Source organism: Protomyctophum bolini (genome assembly GCF_963924005.1).
Source record: "Protomyctophum bolini genome assembly, chromosome: 7".
In the NCBI taxonomy this organism is placed as follows: Eukaryota; Metazoa; Chordata; class Actinopteri; order Myctophiformes; family Myctophidae; genus Protomyctophum; species Protomyctophum bolini.
The window spans coordinates 11,528,816-11,547,867 of NC_137868.1; the positions used below are offsets into that span (position 1 = coordinate 11,528,816).

Below are 19,052 nucleotides of genomic sequence, written 5' to 3' on the forward strand. Positions count from 1 at the left end.
TAATAATGGCACTCGAATGGCAATAACAGAGTCAAACAACAAACAAGACCAAAAACAAACAGCTGCAGAGAACAAGATCAAACAATTTCATCCTTGCCACTTTTGAGAAACACTCAAACCAACGTACAGAATAGAAAGTGCAACAGTCGCAGCTGCATCCATCAGGGACACTTTCATAAGGCAAACTGCGCTCATGAAAATATTTTCCTTTACACATTGAGGGCGTGACTGGGATTTGATTGCCAATCGCTGGAACCAATGAGACACGCATAGTCTCTTATTCGGACCAATCGTTGCATCTGGGGCGTGGTTTGGTGGTGGGTTTTTCGGTTTTTTTCCTCGCTCCGTCGAAAACCAAGGGAGAGAGAATCCCAAAAATGACATCCAGATTGCGGTGGAACGTGCAGCGAGTAGAGCGAGTGGGACGGACGAGAGGAAATAGGAACAACTCTTACATATCCATTTAGTTTCTGAGATTTTAACTCAAACTGAGTCAACACTGAACAGACACACATGTTCTCTTCATCCTACTGGGCACACCGTGGACTTTATTCACCCCGTAGAGATGTAGTTGCTGTGTAAAAGGGGGACAAAAAAGAAAAGGGAAAATCCGGGAGGTATTTAGAAATTGTGGTTTATGAAAAAAGTACAAGGAAGAGTGGAAAAGATCCACAAGGCAGTGACAGCAGGATAAGCCGTCTCGTGTGTTTAACTTTGCATTGCAGGCTTGCAGCAACACTGACTGACTGAAGAAGCCCAGGTTTAATTCCAACCTCCTTGTCACTCCAGCGCCCTTCTTCTCCGTCTCTTCTCTCGGAACATCGTTACTTTAACAACCTGAAATCATGTGCGACCTGATGCCAGCCTCGCAGCCTGCGGAGAAAATCGGCAAAATGAAAAAGTTGAGGAGAACTTTGTCCGAGAGTTTCAGGAGCATCGGTAAGATGGTTTATTTGTTTGTCTATTACAAATGCTTTTTTAATTATTATTATTATTATTATTCCCTGTCCTGTAAATATTCCGTGGCAGTGAAGTGAATAATTTGGGGTGTCTCCTCTCATCTCCTCTGTAGAGTTGAGGTTTGTACATCCCACTCTGTAGGAATGCCATCAGTTGCAGCTGGGTTGGTTTTGCAGACAGTTTAGTGAGCTATTGTTGCATTGCATGGCTCTCAGAATGCCAGGCAGGGAAAGGAATGCATGTTGCATGCTTCTTTTGGGGTTGTTGTAAAGACTGTTCTGTTCTCTGTCTGCAATATGTCTAAAGCGAATTAATGTAATTAGGCTAGTAGCCAGACATGACGCTCGTATGTCACGATTCCTATTAATGCGTAATGCGCTTTATCATGATCATCATCATGCATTTCAGCCGGGTGGCGCTTGGCTTTTTACTGTCTGTCTGTCTCTTTCTCATGCACACAACCCTGAATCGTCACACGCACGCGCGCACTCGCGCACACAAAGACAATTGATTGCCAAATGTGCTTTCTTGATTTGTCTCACTGACCCCCCCCCCATCCATCCATTGCAGTAGTGGGCAGACAGACAACGTAATCTGAGAAATGAATTGCTCAAGTTGCATTTTTTTAAATGGAAACTGTAGGGAATTGTGAGCAGCGTCGATCTATCGTGCACATTATAAAGGGTCTCTTTTCTTTGCATTGACTTTTGTGCTGGAGTGATTGTCCTTGCCTATTGGTCATCTTTGCTGCCAATGCCATGATCTACATCAGCGCAGCGCGCTATCAAGACATCGATCCACCGCTGACTGCCCTCTGTGGACGATTTAACAAAGCTGCTTCCTCAGATATGAGAGATACAGCCAGGAGTACTGGACTGATATATCCTGGTGCTCACTGCTCAAACATAAGGAGTCAAGGAGCCCCAAATTGATTATGTAGAGACTATTTGGCTGCATAGTGCATGACTGTGATGTTGGGTACCCCCTGGGTCCCCTTCAAGGAATCCTGGGCTTAAAAAGAAGGGGAAAATATATATAAAAATAAATAAATAAATATATTTCCCATTATTATTATTATTATTTTTAAATAACAATAAAAGTGATAGTAATAAAATCAAATCAAACTTTATTTATAAAGTACATTTACAAAGACCAATGATTCTATAGGGGTGCCTGGCACAGTCGTTTCAGATGGGGGGTCCACAGCCAATTTTGGTGGTCCTTGACATGGAAATGTTTGGACATTTGCCACAGCACTGAGTGATGAAGGTGTTGATCTGATGACCGGTATGGTTAGATGATGATGAATCATCAGCAGCACCATTCACTAGCCTTGGACCTTATTGTCTCAGACTGCACCAGGCCTTTCTTGGGAGTAGTTTTGTGCCTTGGCTTTGTTAAAACTTGGTTTACTGTTAAATTATTCAGGAAATCATCCACGTGGATACAATTTGTGTGTGTGTGTGTGTGTGTGTGTGTGTGTGTGTCCACAAGTATAGCAGAATTTGGAGGACAATTGTCCTGGTCCCCACAAGCACTACTTTGATGCCGATATAAACGTTGATGCCTCGAGTCATAGTATAGTAATATATATATATAGTATAGAATACGAGTGTGTATATGTTGTGCGGGGGGGAGTACTTTCTTGGCCAAGCTATCCAACTGACATGTACTTTGAAGTGAATTTCACATTCATCCTTAGTGAGATGTGAGGGATGGTGCTTTGGATGTCGTGTTTTTTCATATACGCTCAAGGGGAAATATGAAAGGCTGCTGGGGGCTTTATGAAGTGCTATGAGTGTCTATTTTTATTTTTTTCCACAGAAATATTTCTCTCTCTTTTTGTCAAAGTGAGTTTGGACAAAACACCTTTCCTTTTCCCAGAGGGTACAGGATGGCATTGATATGCCTCCAAGCAAACGACTGATGTTTATAGCCTACTTTCGATGTGCACGACTGCAAAAACATTGTGCATTTATGCCAAAAGTAAATTATTCTTTTAGACTTCAAATGCATCTTCCTTTAAACGTGTACTATATTCTGATGAACAAAAGGTTATGAATATATTTACTCTTATAAACATTATCTCTTAACTCCATATTCTAACATTTCGCAAATTAACCCATTCTGGGCGGGAACCCCTTTTGGTGTTAGCATTATGTTATGCTTTAGCTATTGAAAAATCTCAGGTCAAAATGGGTTAACACTATACTGTTATCGTACACTTGTGTGATAGTTGTACAGCATCACACAAGAGTATTCAGAAGGTGCAGATCCACACGATTTGAGCTTGTAGATCTGTTACTGTTGAAAAGTTACAGTTTTGGACAATGCAGTAAGATGTTTCCACCAGACAGACGATTTAGTGCACTACAGAGTTTGGCTACTCTTAGGCTAAATTATTTACATTCTGCTGAGCTAGTTTATTAAAAAATATCTCGTTTTTGTTTTGTTCTCAAATATTTCAGCGGATTCTCTCAAAACCTGTAAATATTTGGAAATGTTTTGAATGCGTTCAAATAATAGTCAAAAAGCACTGAAGCCCACATTTAGTAGATTGAATAGTAGATACAAATATTTCTCATCAAAATATATTGAAATGCAACAATACATGACAACTTGTACTCTTGTAGACTTTTCACAAAAATATATCACAGGCAGGCAAATTCGGTGAAAAACGTGGGTTTTATTAAAAAAAAGTTTAATTAAAATGGTCCAGTGCACATTCTTGGAACATGTGAGCAGGGAAACATACCTACCTTCTATGATGACACTGAGCATCATAGAAGACCCACTCCCCTCAGACATCAACAACAATATGAAAATTGCAAACATATAATTAGTCCGTGTGGAAATCACCCCTGTTTAGTGATCAATCAATTACATTGATTGTGTTCTGGCTTGAATCAATGGAACTAACATAACACCATTATGCTTATTTAGTGTTTTTTTTAGAAGACATGTTAAATACATATTTTATTTATATGCAATATATTTATGTTATACAATGTTTTACATTATCATTAAAACCTTAGTGTTTTTCAAATTATTTGGGGGCCCACTTGCATTGCAATACCCTCTCAGCCCACAGGTTGGGGGTGGCTGTGTACAGTGTGTTAAGCTGTAATGATGGGGCTGGTGCTATTGTCTCCTCTGATGAATCCATCCAGAAGTGCCTCTAGTCTATACGAGTGAAAGAAGCGGCAATTTTATGGCTCAGTGACTGCGATGACTCTGCTTCCAAACAATCAGCCTGACATGAATAAGTCATTCTACCAGTAACAAGGGGTCCCACTCCTGCCTTTTAGCTGTAAGGACTCTCAATGCTATTTGTTTTAATGGATAAGATCATCATGTGGTCCTCTGTAACAAAAAAGAACACAATGTAACCACTTGAAACCCCATGCTTAAAGGACCACTTCACCACTTTTCAACCTATCTTCATATAATAGGTCCTCACTAATAATCATGAAAAAATGGCACAATTGTTTTCTACTTGGTCTGTGTCTCATAGCTCAGTGGCCTTGTGGTTAGAGTGTCTGACCTGAGAATGGGAGGTCTGGGTTCAATCCCCGGCCGGGTCATACCAAAGACTCTAAAAATGGGACCCAATGCCTCCCTGCTTAGCACTCAGCATCAAGGGTTGGATTGGGGGTAAGTCCCTGTGACATACTAGTGTCATGTCCAGGGGGTGTACTTGTACATCAAGCTGCCTCACGCTACAGAAACAGGAGATAGGCTCCTGCCCTATGAGCCTCATGGCTCGGCAAGGCTACTTACTTACTGTGTCTCATAGGAGGGCTGTGGGCAGTTCAGAAACCGTCTTCCAGTGACATCATCGATGGGGAATACAAGCTAATAGAAACTGCAGGCTTTCCAGTCCTGAAAAGTTGCAATGCGAAAATGGAAGCCATCGTTCTCACGATAATGAAAATCTAAACATTTTTGAAAATAAATATTGTTTAAAAAATCTGCCTAATGATGATGTCACTGGAAGACTGTTTCTAAACTGCCCACAGCCCTCCTATGAGACACAGACTAAGTTTCATATTCTGGGGGGAACATTCAGCAAAAATAGCAGATCTTCAAGCTCACAAGTCAAAATTCAACCTATCAAATAAAGGCTCAGAAAAGCCCCACCCCCCCCAAAATACTACAAAACGAATAATTAATTGTCAATCAATCGTCATCATAACAATATTCATGAGGAACAATTCATAGTTGCGATTGCAATATCAAGCAAAGTAATCTTGATGACCTTATCTAAGTCATAATCGTGCCAGTCCCAGCCAAAGATCAAAAGCTTGTGAATTGAGGCTTCTCTGTCCGGCATGTAAATAACTGTCAAGAAGCATTTAACTGTCAGCGCAGAAGAATTGTTTACCTTCCTCGCCATAAATAAGAAGGATATTGCTGTCAAATGCAATCACTGTGTGTCTCCCTTGCAATTATAATGGGGGAGACGAGAGAAGTGCTCTTTTCAGAACAATAGACTCTCTCTCTCTCTCTCTCTCTCTCTCTCTCTCTCTCTCTCTCTCTCCCTCCTCTGTATGCAGGGCTAATGAAGCCCTCTATGAAAGGTCAGTGTCATCAGAAACACGGCTTGCTGGTTCTCAATGTCAGGTCCAGGGACCACCAGGGTGTCCAAATGGACCCCCCCTTACGGGTCTGCAACTCTGAGAGTTAAATTAACCCTCTGGCATTTTGTTTTGAAATATACCGGTGTATATATATTATTTTTGTCATGGGTGGTATGGCCGACTTTGAAGGAGACAGAATCCAAAAGAAAGTACGGACATCTCTAAAAAACGTTCAGGTGCTGAACAAAAAGATACGTGCAGAGAGTGCTGAACAAAAAGATTCACAGAGATTAAAACATAATTTCAAATGGGGGTCCATGGTCAACTTAATCAAACTCTCTTCACTGAACTAAACTAATGCATACTTGCACCCCAATCTACATTGTAAAATCCTCAATGCTTACACGAATGAACTCAGAGTGTAGTGTACACACTCTGAGAGAGAATCAGTATCAGTCCAGAATACCTCATAAGAGAAGACACTGGAGACAGACCCGTTAAGCATCCCATTTGGACCCCTTGGTGGTCCAGCGGACCGGACGTTGAGACACCACAGTGCCCTCTCTAGTCTCTTAAGTCCTCTCTCCGGCTCAGACAATGGTGACGGAGCGCTGGGCCGACGGGGCGGTCACAGTCACTGCTTTAATGAAGGACGACCAGAGTGAAATTCTTGACAAATTATGACACAGTGTCAAGGTTGTGGGCCGTGTTCAATATCACTCTCCCTCTCTCCCCCATGCTTTGTCTATGCAGTTAAGGGTGCATTCTGTATGTGTGTGTGTGTGGGGGGGGGTTGTTGTTCCAGAAGATGTGAACAATCCAGCCTGATTTCCATGTTCTCCCTCACACTTTCTCTCCCTTTCTTCTCTTGCAGCCTTCAAGAAAGAAGACAGTGGCTTTGACGAGGTAAGGAAAAAAAAGAGGAAGAAATGGAAGTGAGATTTGGAGAGCTTGTTGTTAAATCACTGGTCCATTTTTCCCCCAGCCAGCCAGCCAGCGCATGCAATGCAATGCAAGACAGACCAATGAATGCGTCACGGCATTGTGAAACTGTTGGTTTCTCTTAAGAATAATGTATATATTCATCAGGTCCTCTTTGCTACTGCTGCTGAGATGGATGTTTGTGAACCCCATTACTCCCAGCCCAGTGCATACAGTATGGTGTGTAATGTATTCATGTGCAAGAACAGGAGCACCATGCAATTCCCTTCACCATCTTAGAACAGTGGCTCTCGGTCTGGGGACCTCCAAGCAAGGGGTCCTTGAAGTGGGTTCCAGGGGTCCCCAGTGAAATGTGTTTAACATGGCGACAAATCAGTCTAACCACTTTAATCCTATACATACGGCCATTTGGAAATGGTCCATCTGCATCGTGTCGTGACGCATTGTCTCATTGTAAGCATTTTAACAAGGCAAATATTCTATGGGCGTTTCTGGCACAAAGTATTTTCAGTACATATATGGATTTGGGGGGGGGGTTAGGGGGGGGGAGTCCCCTCGGGTCAGTTACCGTCACCAAGGCTGTGGGGCGGCCCAAAGTATCTGGCTAGTAGGATTAACACGGTGTCAGTGTCGCGCACAATGCCACGCACCAAATGGTCTTTTAAAGGGAAGCTTTCTATTGTATTGCATTCTACTCGGCCATAGCCCAGACCCAGCCAATCTCTCTCCCTCTGCTGTGTGTCTGTGAGAAATGGGATGAGCGAGCCAGAGACTGGCGGGCTCGTGCTTCTTGGTTGATGAGCTATTCAATAGGTCTCGTGGATGCCAGGATATGTTTAATGCGTTGGCAGGGAGATTCTGCATGGTTGCTCTTTTGAGTTTGAGTAACATCGATTCCTTTCCCTTTTTTCCACACACACACACACACACACACACTATAGCATTCAAGGCGTATCGGTATCTAAAGCAACATTCCTTGTTGCTTTAGAGAGATTACACTTTACTTTCAGCGGTCCCTGAGCATTTTCCATCCTTTTCAAGGTGTAACCGTATGCAAAATGCACAGACGAGCCTTTGAGTGATGAATAACACCTAGAGTGAGATAGCAGGGCGTTTTGTGTCGATGTGGCAGTTTACAACAGTGTTTTCGCTTATCTAAGGTATAGGGGCGATGCAACGGGGAGCAGGACTTAGGCAACCTCTCAGTGTGAATGCCAATGAAACACAACGGTGGCCCAATCATTCGTCTTGGTGGGCACTGGGGCAGACGAAAAGGTCTCTCCTCCGAACCAATTATTCACTTTCCTGCCAGCCTGCAGTGCTACGTGGCAGGGTATTGTAATCGTGTGTGTGTGCGTCTGTGTGTCTGTGAACAAAATAAGGCAATTAAGTGAAAAGACATCGAGTTAAGATATAGATTACATGGCAAGAAATACTACCGTGGATACAGTAGGGTAAAGATGACATGATATTCGTACCATTGAGTAAGTTCTATGCATCAAGGAGAGACAACTACAGCATGAGAGGCCAGGAGACGCTCAAGGAAAGAGAGGGACAGGCAGAGAGGGACAGGCAGAGAGAGAGAGAGACAGACAGGTGTATAAAGTGACAAGTGGGATGTCAAAAAGGTAGCTGGTGACATTCTAGGACGAGGATGGGAGGGAATAACACTGGAGGAAGGACGGCTGGATGGATGTATGTATGGATGAGTGATGGAGAACAGAGCAGGCCTTCAATGACCCGACGGCGTTCTATATTTAAACTGGCACATGTTTTACTGTTCGTGACGAACACTAATAATCTGTTTAACTGTAACTTACTGCTGCTCACTGTGCAGCACGGCACAAAACAGGCCTCTGTTTCTGCATGTCTCAAGACTCTGGACGCCGCACAGATGCTGCATGTTCACTTGCAGCCGTGCGTGCAAGAAGCGTGCACACGCACATGCTTATTAAGAAACAAACGTTATATATCCCTCGCAAGGGCGTGCACACACACACCTGTCCTGTATTAAGATAAGCCTAGGTGTGCTTTTATTACAACTTAATTTGTGTTTCTGGTCAGGTCTTTAACGCCTTTCTTCTCCCGGTGGACCCTCGGAGACCCCATGTTGCTGCACAGGAAACAGCCTTTTCCCCCCTTCTCAAATTCCTTGCATTCTTCCTTGGCGGCCAAGAAGACGGCCCATTTATAGCCAATGTCCCGGGCTATTTCCCATGGCACTGGGGCTTCTAGGAATGGAATGGTCCGCTTCACGTTATTTCACCACAATAAAAAGAAAAGTTCTTAGTTCTTATTCACCGTACGACATGAGGCTGTTATCTGTTCATTAAAATAATCACAGGGAAACCTTTGAAGAGTCCCCCCCACCTATCCCCCAACCCCCCAAAGCCAAAGATACATGATGTCCAGATTATTTTTGCACTCTTTGGCCTCCCGCTGCCAAACGAAAATAATGACTTCTGCTTTTCTGCTTCTCTCCCCGTCCTGCCGCTCGACCACAAGGCAGCTGAGGCTGCAAAACAAACGGGAGGCTGGCGAGAGAGGGAGAGAGGGACTGAAACGAGGGAGGGAGCGCGCTCGCTTATGGCTCTTTTTCGACTAGAGGAACTAAGCCGACCGTGTCATGCCGTGTTAACATATTTCTGGATTTGTTTCCACCGGTTTCAGATAAGGTTGCTGTTGAGCAGAAACCTCTTATCTCCATCCTTTTCTTTCTTTTCTTTTTTCGGGGGGGAGATGTATGTCCTACGCTACGGGATCATACATACTACAATATCATACAAAAGCATAGAAATAGCAGATCTACAAGGTCACTGTGCGTTTTGAGCATATTTTAGCTTTCTTTTAAAATTTTGAATCCTTTAAAAGTAAGTGAAAGCTTTATACATGAGGTTTCTAGCCGACAGAGACGATAATGTTTTAAAGATCCCACTTTGGGCCCTGCTCAGGGGGCGGTGCTACTAACCCTGAGCTCTGGGAGGAACCCACAACTGCAGTAAGAACTTCTAGTCTTTCAGGAACATTGTTGCACATCTACAAGCTCTCAGCATGACGCAGTGCAACACGTTGTGAGCTTGTAGGGTTAACCCTTTGTAGTTGGAAAGAGAGATCTCTAGTGGAAGCCTTGAGGTCAGACTGAGGGCGAAGGAAGCACTGATCTGTGGTAAATGCAGAGAGAGAGCTGACATGACATGACATGCCGCGACACGCAAAGCGACAGATGATGCAAGGAGGTGTAACATACCTTTATCAAAGAGTTTGATGACAAACGTGCAGCATTGTCATAAAGGCACTATTTGTTGTGTGTTATAGTCAGGGGGATATTAATAAAATCTGGGACAAAATTTCTTACCAAGACTTTTCTTCACCAATGTGTTTGTAAGGGTGTCTAGTACTAACACATCCCACAATGGTTTCTATTCAACTACCATAGGGGAATTTTTGGCAGCTGCTGTACCATCAACAACCAATATAATAATGGCAAAATGTTCTAAATTTCATTATATACTTTAAGTAGCATGTGACGTGTCAAACTAAATTCGGCCATGGTCGTTTTTAGCCCAAGGAGTGTTTTTCGTGCAAAACTAATGCTTGGAATGGATTCAGAATCATGAAAATCATGCTACTTAAAGCAGATAATGAAATTTTGAACATTTTGCCGTATATTGGTTGTTGATGGTACCCCAACTTTCAGCAGCTGTCAGAAATTCCTCTAGGGTGGTTGAATAGCAACCAATGTGGGATTATGTTAGTAGACACCTTTACAAACAACAAAAACATTGGTGAAGAAGATTCTCGGTAAGAAATGTTTTCCTAGATTTGACATTCTAATAATATTCCCTGACTATTAAAAGAGAGAGACAGGGAGAGTAGAGGGCAGTAAGGCACCCAACATGCACACTGTGATGGCTGGATGTCACTTTTATGGGTCAGCTGGACGTCACATAATGTTGCTGTTGGCAGAAACCTCTTCACTCCATTTAACCTTTTGTGTTTTTGTTTTGTGAATGAATGCCCTACTTCATCATACTACAGCGTCATACAAAAGTATCAAAGGTAGCATAAATAATAGCTCAAGCTTGTATTTTTGCAATTTTTGAATCCTGAAAAGTAACAGTTGGACATATGCGTCTGCGCATATTATGTAGATTCGACTCTACCCTGCACATGTTTTGAAAAATAAGGTATACATGCTTCTCACAGAAAGCAACTTGAAGTATAATTTAAACGCAATAAAGAGTTATTTCAACACATTTTCATGTCAACAACCCCCACATTAACATGTAATTTACTGCGTATCTCCATCTGAAAACATTTTGTGACCGTGACCCTCCTAACAGATTTGTTATTTGTGTTTCAAATATTCCACATTTTGCCACATTCCGTCTTTTCCTCAAGATGTTTTGGAAAATAGATCTACAAGTGTTTATCTTCAAGATCAGCTATTTTCAACTTGCCAACGTGTTTAGGTTTGAAGTGCTCATCTCGCCTCTTTTGGGCTTGTTTTCATAGACCTCGTTGCGTATTTCTCTCTGAAAACCTGGAAACTCTGCTTCCAAGTCCCGTCGCCTGTCCCGGCCGAGAACAGACGCACGCTTGTTCCACAAAGGAACCAAATGCACCTGGGAACGTTTAATCTTTCTACTGTATTGATACATCGCTACATTCTTGAGTTAACCATCCATTATGTCGTTTTGACCTTGAAAGCACTGGCATCCCTATGTCTTAAAAAGACGAGGATTCTCAAAAATAGCACATCAATGCAGCATGCACAGTGTTGGCCTCGCCTCGCGTAGCAATACTACCGGTAATATCACTGCGTGGATAAATATTAGTCTCGCCACTCTCTGTGTTAGATTTTTTTTTTCCTGCCCCATATTTGAATACTGGGCCCTGGTTGGTTATAGCCTGGTTCCGGTTCAAATCCACTGAGCCTATGAGCAAGGTAAGCAGAGAGAGCAGTGTAGTGCCAACCAGGGAGAAGGCATACAACGGGTCGCATTGTGAGACGCTGTGAGCCTGCTTCCTGTTTGGACCTTGCAGTTGTGTGAGCTTGCAGAATGTCCCTCTCAGACGCCCTCCTCCAGTACTGTCTATCACTGCGGGCACCTGTTCTGTCTCTCTGTCTCTGCTTTGCCTGGCAGGCCTAGATGGACATCCATCCATCCACCTGTCTGTGTGTCTCTCTCTCTCTCTCTCTCTCTCTCAGCAGTTCTCTGATAGCAGCTCTAGGAGCAGCACAGTGTGTCCTGCCTGGCTGATTGTTAAACATTGCTGTGGTCTGATTGTCTGCTTAGTGGCTGCTCACACTGCTGCAGCCTGCCGCTCTATGGGGAGTCTCAGGAGTAGGCATGGAGCTTGTGCATTTGTATTGATAACGATCACCTTATCGAGCAGGCTCATCGAGCCGGGTCCTTATCATAGCCCACTATCGAGCATTTGCTATTATTTTGTGGAAAGCTGGGAGACAATACATTCTGAACAGAACCTTATTTTTATTGGCCAGTTCAACCCAGTATACCCGATAACATGCTCGACAAGCCAAACGCTTATTAATACTCGGGTCTCGATAAATGCCGAACCGGGTTTGTATTAATGGACCCGATTTTCGGGCTCCATCCCTACTCAGGAGGGTCCCCAAGGAGACATCGCAATGAATTACCGGTAGACCCTTTAGCTGGGACTGTTATAGTGAACACTGTGGGAGCCAACCCAACGCATAGGACAGGAAATAGACCTTAGCAACAGTGCAGAGCTCAAGACCATGGATTGAAGTTCTCAGTCACTAAGACTGATTTCAGTCATTTTGACTCCATACAAGACAGCATGTCTTCAAACTCACAACGTTTGGAGATCAGCTATTTTCGGTAGTTTTTATTTTAATTTTAACAAATGTTTTGGTACCATTGTTTTAGTCTGCATGTGTCCATTCATGTGCCGAGGGTATTAGAGCCTTATTATGAGCCCTTTTTCAGGGGAAAATAATACCGGATGTTAGCTTCATGGATTACCAATCTTATTGCGGGAGGATCGCAGAACACCCGAGGCATGCATTGTTTTACCGTGACTCGTGACGCGGTCGGCCGCCAATAAAGCCCGTTTTGATTAGAATCGAAATCTGGGATTAGATTCAGAGATAAAAGGGTTCATGGGAAGATTTTGGCTAGCGGAGTCAATGAGGGGGGAACCATTATGCCGTTGACTTCCGGTTCAGAGATGCTGATACACAATAGTATAGCTCAATCTCTAACTTAATCAATATAAAACGCTGGTTTTATTTGATAAGAGGAGTATGCTCGTCTTTAGCAGCAAATGTGTTGAATAGAATAGATTAAAGGGTGTTTGGATTGATCACACTAGCAATAGAATGCCTGTGTCAGAGTCATCGTGAACAAAACTTTAATGGTCTCGGATGTTTCATAAAAGCAAAGGTTAAATCCATCCAGGCGTCCAGAGGTGGTGCAGACTAGTCTGTCCTCTGGCATCGCATCGCTACCAGAAAGAGCCACAAGGATTAGCGAGACCTTCAACTCCCCATGAGGAAAAGGGTTATTGTCATGGCTAAGAAAGATCGTATGACTCATGTTGGGGTCAGGGTGAGGATTAGGAAAGGTTTAGCGCTAGTGTTAAAAAATGGTGCACAGAACGATCTACAAAAGAAAAAAGTGTGTGTGTGTGTGTGTGTGTGTGTGTGTGTGTGTGTGTGTGTGTGTGTGTGTGTGTGTGTGTGTGTGTGTGTGTGTGTGTGTGTGTGTGTGTGTGTGTGTGTGTGTGTGTGTGTGTGTGTGTGTGTGTGTGTGTGTGTGTGTGTGTGTGTGAGAGATCAATCATGTTATGTTATCATTATGGCACAATTCGCATTTACGGAAAATGTGGCAGTGAATACGGGGCTCAAATCTTAAGCAATAATTGCCAATTTAATTACAGCATGGTTTCTGCTGAATGTCTGGCTTTGTCCGAGCCACACACAGGAAAGTCCTCAGTCGCAATGTTAACATTTGGTTACATTTATACATTCTCAGAGTTAAATTAACACTCACGATTTCACAGTGAGGGTGATTAGTCGTCTAAAGCGCTGCCTGTAATGATTTTCCTGTCCAGACTCTTTCAATCTGTGTCATCTCTTTTTTGTATTTTCTCTCTCTCCCCACCTTTCTCTCTCTCTCTCTCTCTCTCTCTCTTTTGTCTTTGTCACTGTGGAACTTCATTATCTATCCTCAATAGAGTTGGCACTGTCTGGCACTGAATAATTTCTTGTGTTTGGTGTCAGAATCAAAAAATGAGTGCAATAAATGTCTCCCTTTTATCAGCGGAAAGAGTCCCCAGATATTTATGGGGGGGGGGGAGCTATTAAAAAGCTTCAAATCCGCCCATTTGTTCCAGGGAATGCAAATGGCTTCGGGCTGTGTGGATTTTTGTGAAAGTCTCTTAACGTCGGAAGAATCGCTCTTGGTCTTTCTGTTTGCCTTCACCTTTTGTCGTCCCCAGACGACGTGAGCGTGGCAGCTTTGAGGTTCATTTGTGGTTTTCTAGTTATGATGAGTTATAAGTTTTGAGGAGTAAAACATCAAATGGAATTTGTCAAGATGCTCAAAGTACTTCAATCTGCTTGCATGCCGTGAAGGCGTTCTCTTTGTGTGAGGTTTTAAAGTCTGTGAATAATCCGTTAATTAACTGGTGCAGGTAACAGTGTGATGGGTTCTCACAGAACTGCATAATCATGGCTAGAAAAAAAAATCTTTCTCTTTTTGGAAAAAGCATCAGGAGGTGAAGTGCCTTAGTTGGAAATGCTTTTAAATATCCCTTAATTTGACTGTTGAAAACTTACACAAGCCTCCAAAATGCCACATTTCAACCACAATTGAATAACCAATCTGTAGAACTATACTTTAAAGGCACCGCTCTTTTTTTTTTTTACCATGGAAAACACTGTTATTGGCTATTTGGATACAGCAGATGCTAGTTTATGCAAGTTAGATAGATTATTGTTGTTTATACTTGTTCACAGTCAGATACTATATGCTATTCAGATAGTATGTCATTTAGAGACAGATGCTACAGGGTTTGAATGTTTACCTGCCTTTCTTAGCGCTCTAATTACTCGACCACTTGCCCTGTTGTTAGTTGAGAGTTTATTGCTGCATGCCTTGCACTTTGAAAGTCACCCTGCATGAGTAAATTGTGCTGTAATTGTAAAATGTAAATTGTGTACACATCGACAACGTGACGCGTCTCAGGACAAGGGCGGGAGTGATGCATTGACCGTGAAGCCTGCAGGATGATCCAGCGTCTTCGATAACGCAATGATATCCCTCTATCACAGACAGTGGTCCCTTGAGGGGGGCTAAGCTCCCCCAGCTAAATGTATAATAGTTTAACTAAATGGACCTTCACATGTTCATAACTCTGAGTGTGTACAAATGGGTTCCATTTGGTTCCATTCGTACACTCTCTGACCCCCTTTCCACCGGTTGGTTCCCAATGGGAACCGGTTTAGTTCTTTTCGGTTCTCAGTCCATGAGCCAGAGCTCCAAAAATGCCTCATTTGCATATTTAAAAAAGGTAAAATTTGTAATACAATAAATCATTGTCTTCGTGCAAGTAATCAACCGGGGAAGTTTCATGGTGATAACAATCTAATATAGGTCTAGTTTTGCACACTCAATTCATAATTAACGTTCCAGTTTTGGAGCTCTATAGGACTCTGGACTAAGAACCAAAAAGAACTGAACCGGTTCCCATTGGGAACCAACCGGTGGAAAAGGGGCCTAAAGAGTTAATGGGAGTCCGTGGGGCGGTCCTTGAAATAAAAAGGTTTGAAAAGAGTATGTCCTCTACTCCTGTCAAAACACCTCCACGCAAACCTCAGCTGGGGGTTGTTCTTCTGACTGACCTGGAGAGGGAGGGAGGGAGGAGAGAGAGAGGGAGGGAGAGGAGAGGAGAGGAGGCCAGGCCAGAGGAGAGGTGAGGAATAGTGAGAGTTTTTCTTGGCTTGAAGGGAGGGAGGAGAGGGGAAGGGTCACACAGGTCAGGTCCAGTAAGGGATGGGCTAGGAATGAGAGGAGGGGGGGGGGGGGGTGTGTTGGGGGGCAGTGGGAGAGGTCGGTGCTACTGTTGCGTATCTGCCTGCTGTGTGAAGTGTGCACAACGCGTACGTACACGTACAGTGTGCGCAAGCGTGTGCGTGCAGTGTGCATTACATGCAAGATGCGCGCTTGCACACACAACATAGTCACACACACACACACACACACACACACACACACACACACACACATGCATACAACATACGCGCACACACAGATGGCGGAATGGTCATTTGCCGTTTCCCTGCGGGTTCAGTTCTCCTGACCGCAGCCTCAGCTGGTGTCCTCTTCCTTCGCTTCCTCCTCCTCCTCCCTTGTACAATCTGAAAGCGACTGTGCAGCATGGCTGGAGTGGATGTGGAGGAGAGAGAGAGAGATTGATGCAGAACTGTTTCCTCGAATGACATTGTGTCACACTCGGTCCCAATGACAGCTTTTAAGTCCCAGTCAACGCCTCTCTCTCTTTCTCTCTCTCTCTCTCTGTCTCTCAGACCATTTCCTTGTAATGAAGTTAGAATTACTGTCAGCGTTTTTGACGAGGCTGTCTGTTTTCATAAGTGCTGTGTTGGTTGCTGCTGTAGCTTAATGCTGTATGGAAATTTGTGCTGATGATGCGGCCCCTGCATCACTGTTTCTGTGTCCAGTACTGGAAAGTATTGTACTTATAAGTATACAATTTCTTGGTAACTTTTCTTGGTAAAATTTCCATTTTTCAATACTGTATATACTTCTACGACCACTACATCTCAGATGTTGTGCTTTTTAGTTTTTACTAATTCATTTGATAGCTTTAGTTAGTTATTTGGTCAATTTAGATTACCGTATTACCACTCAGGACAAGACGTCCTGAGGGCGAGAAGGTATGACGTGTCACGAGGCGTGATGTCACGACGTATGACCATATATGGGGGCGTGATGTCACAAGGCGTGACCAGAAGTGTGATGTCACGAGGCGTGACCATATATAGAGGCGTGGGGTGTCTAACTAATACTTTAGCTATGCAAAAATAGCTGTCAAAACATCACATCGCAACATGTAAGCTTGTAGACCAGTGACCAATTTTGAAGAACACCATGAAAGAAAAAAATGACATTCTTGAGTACTTTAAATGTTGGTACTTTAAGCATATTATGATGCCAATACTTTTACTTGTAACCCAGCGTACCTACAGTACATTGAGGTATTACTACTTTTACTTAAGTAAAAAAAATCTGAGTACTGCCACCACATCTGACCCCCTCCCCTCCCACCCAACACCACCTCTCTCTCTTTCAGTCTGCAATGCATCACATATTTCTGTGTGTGTGCGTGTTTCTCTCTATGCACACACACACACACACACACACACACACACACACACACACACACACACACACACACACACACACACACACACGTATATACATACACACACACATACACATGACGGTGCAAGAACGTGAATGAAAGAAATGCATGTCCTTGGTTTTCCCCACCATATGAGCAGCTGTTTTCCCACCAGAAACCAAACCCCACCCTCACCCCCCACCCCTCTGTCCAAGGTCAAAAACGTGACCGGTGTGAGCTTCTCTCCAAGAGTAATTAGTATGCGTGGCAGGCAGAAACAACAACAACAACTACGGTATTTCCCCCCCTTTTCTTTCTCCATCGATTTCCTTTTAGTTGGAGTTCAATTACAGCAGGCTTATTTTGATGGATTCGCCAAATTCCAATCAGTGTGCCGCGTTGATAAAAAGGAGGAAAGATTGGTTGATTAGCGAGCTCGCCAGTTAGCGCTTTGAAATCCCATTGGCTTTCATGTCACAAGTTGTTGTCGGAGCAAAACCTTGACACAAATCCAATCGGTGTCTTGAGCCAGTGGTTCTCAAAGTGCGGTCCGAGAAACCCCCAGGGGTCCTTGAGAGGGTTCCAGGGGGTCCCCAGCAAAATGTCTTACAGCATTATTTACAAGCATTTTAAGCCTTTAGTTTTATCCATATTTTATATGTTGGCTATTCAAAAATAGAAGATATACAAGCTCACAGTGAGTATTTGTAAACATAAATCTTCTTTTCTTGGGGGTCCCTCCCTGGCACAAAATATTTTCAGGTGGGGGTCCGCGCGGCCAAATACATTTTGGGGATCCTTGGCACGAAAAAGTTTGAGAACCTTGGGAGCCCTTTTCACAGAAGGCGATGATGTGTGTTGGGGGCGGCCTAGAAGAGGCTTTAGGTTTGCATGGTGTCAGAAAGGCACATTAGTACCTACACATTATATCTATACAGTACAGTTTGGTTTTATACATTTTGGTTCTTTATATAGTTTTTTTTTAATTATTATTTTATATTTATATTGAATTTTATAATGGAGATGGGGGGGGGGGGGGGGGGGGATCCTATGCATGGACAAGTTTTTCCCTGCGTTGAGGAACAGAGATGGAATCTCCTATGCTATAGATTAGTCCAGTGGTTCCCAAACCTGTTGATGTCAAGGACCCCCAAAATGATACTCATTAGCCTGCGGACCCCCCCATTTGAAAATACATGCCAAGGAGTCAAGGACCTCCATAAGACGTACGGCTATAGGGCCCCCGTTTTGACCTGAATTAGGCTACGGCTCCCTATTTAATGACATTTCTATGTCTGGGACCCCAATACACTTACAAGTCTGAGAGTTACAGACCCATAAGGGTCCATTTGGTTACCAACTATCATTTAGCTGGGGACCCCCTGGAACTCCCTCAAGGACCCCTGGGGGTCCCCGGACCCCACTTTGGGAACCACTGGATTAGTCTATAATTCTATATCTTTACCTCTGACACTCCCCCAACTCGCCTCCTACGGCCCACCTGCTTTATCGAACCCCCCCCCCCCCCCCCCATTATCGGCCAGACCCTCATCTCCTCATCTCTCAGATCTTCTGTTCTGTCCTGCAGATTAGACACAAGGTCAAAAGGTCCCCTGGAACCACGATAAGAGCCTTCGCCCTGTTTCTGTCACAGGCAAGACACAATGACAGTGTGATGAGCAATGATGGAGAGAGACCGAGACACAGAGAGAGAGAGAGAGGGCTTAAGGACGACATGCGTGGTGTGAGATATGGTCTTTTGATGTGATTGCATTGTCAAGGACTTATGAGCGAGGGCGGCGCTGGTTCAATGACATCCTGGATCACCGCAGGGAGCAGAAATCTCACACATTGTGTGCGTGCTTCCCTGAGGGGACAGGAAGCCTTACGCTGTGTCTGGAACTGCAGGGCTAGCACTGTATCGGCTAGCTAGCTAAGCTAGTTCACACATCATCACACTCATATTCAACCGTCATCTCCGTTAAACATAACTGATGACAGTTCTGCTGCTCACTTCAGCAGAAGAGTGTGCACCGTAAGAAAATAAGAAAAAGGTGTGTGTGTCAAATATCCCCACACTTATTTGATACTCTGTGTATCAAATATCAAATGTTCAGTTTTAGTCATCTGAAATGTTTTAGTTGAGTAAATATC

The 19,052-nt window shown here is 43.6% G+C and overlaps 1 protein-coding gene across 4 annotated transcripts in view; it reads left to right on the plus strand.

Moving 5' to 3' along the window:
- Positions 1-400: 400 nt before the first annotated feature.
- The window catches only part of cdk14 (cyclin dependent kinase 14), a 240,040-nt gene continuing 221,388 nt past the window's right edge, over positions 401-19,052 (plus strand). For all 4 annotated transcript variants that reach the window (XM_080767195.1, XM_080767196.1, XM_080767197.1 and 1 more), the window contains exons 1-2: positions 401-939; positions 6,415-6,446. In XM_080767195.1, the coding sequence (XP_080623321.1) occupies positions 846-939; positions 6,415-6,446 (126 nt within the window). In that variant the 5' untranslated portion in view covers positions 401-845. The remainder of the gene's footprint in view (positions 940-6,414; positions 6,447-19,052) is intronic.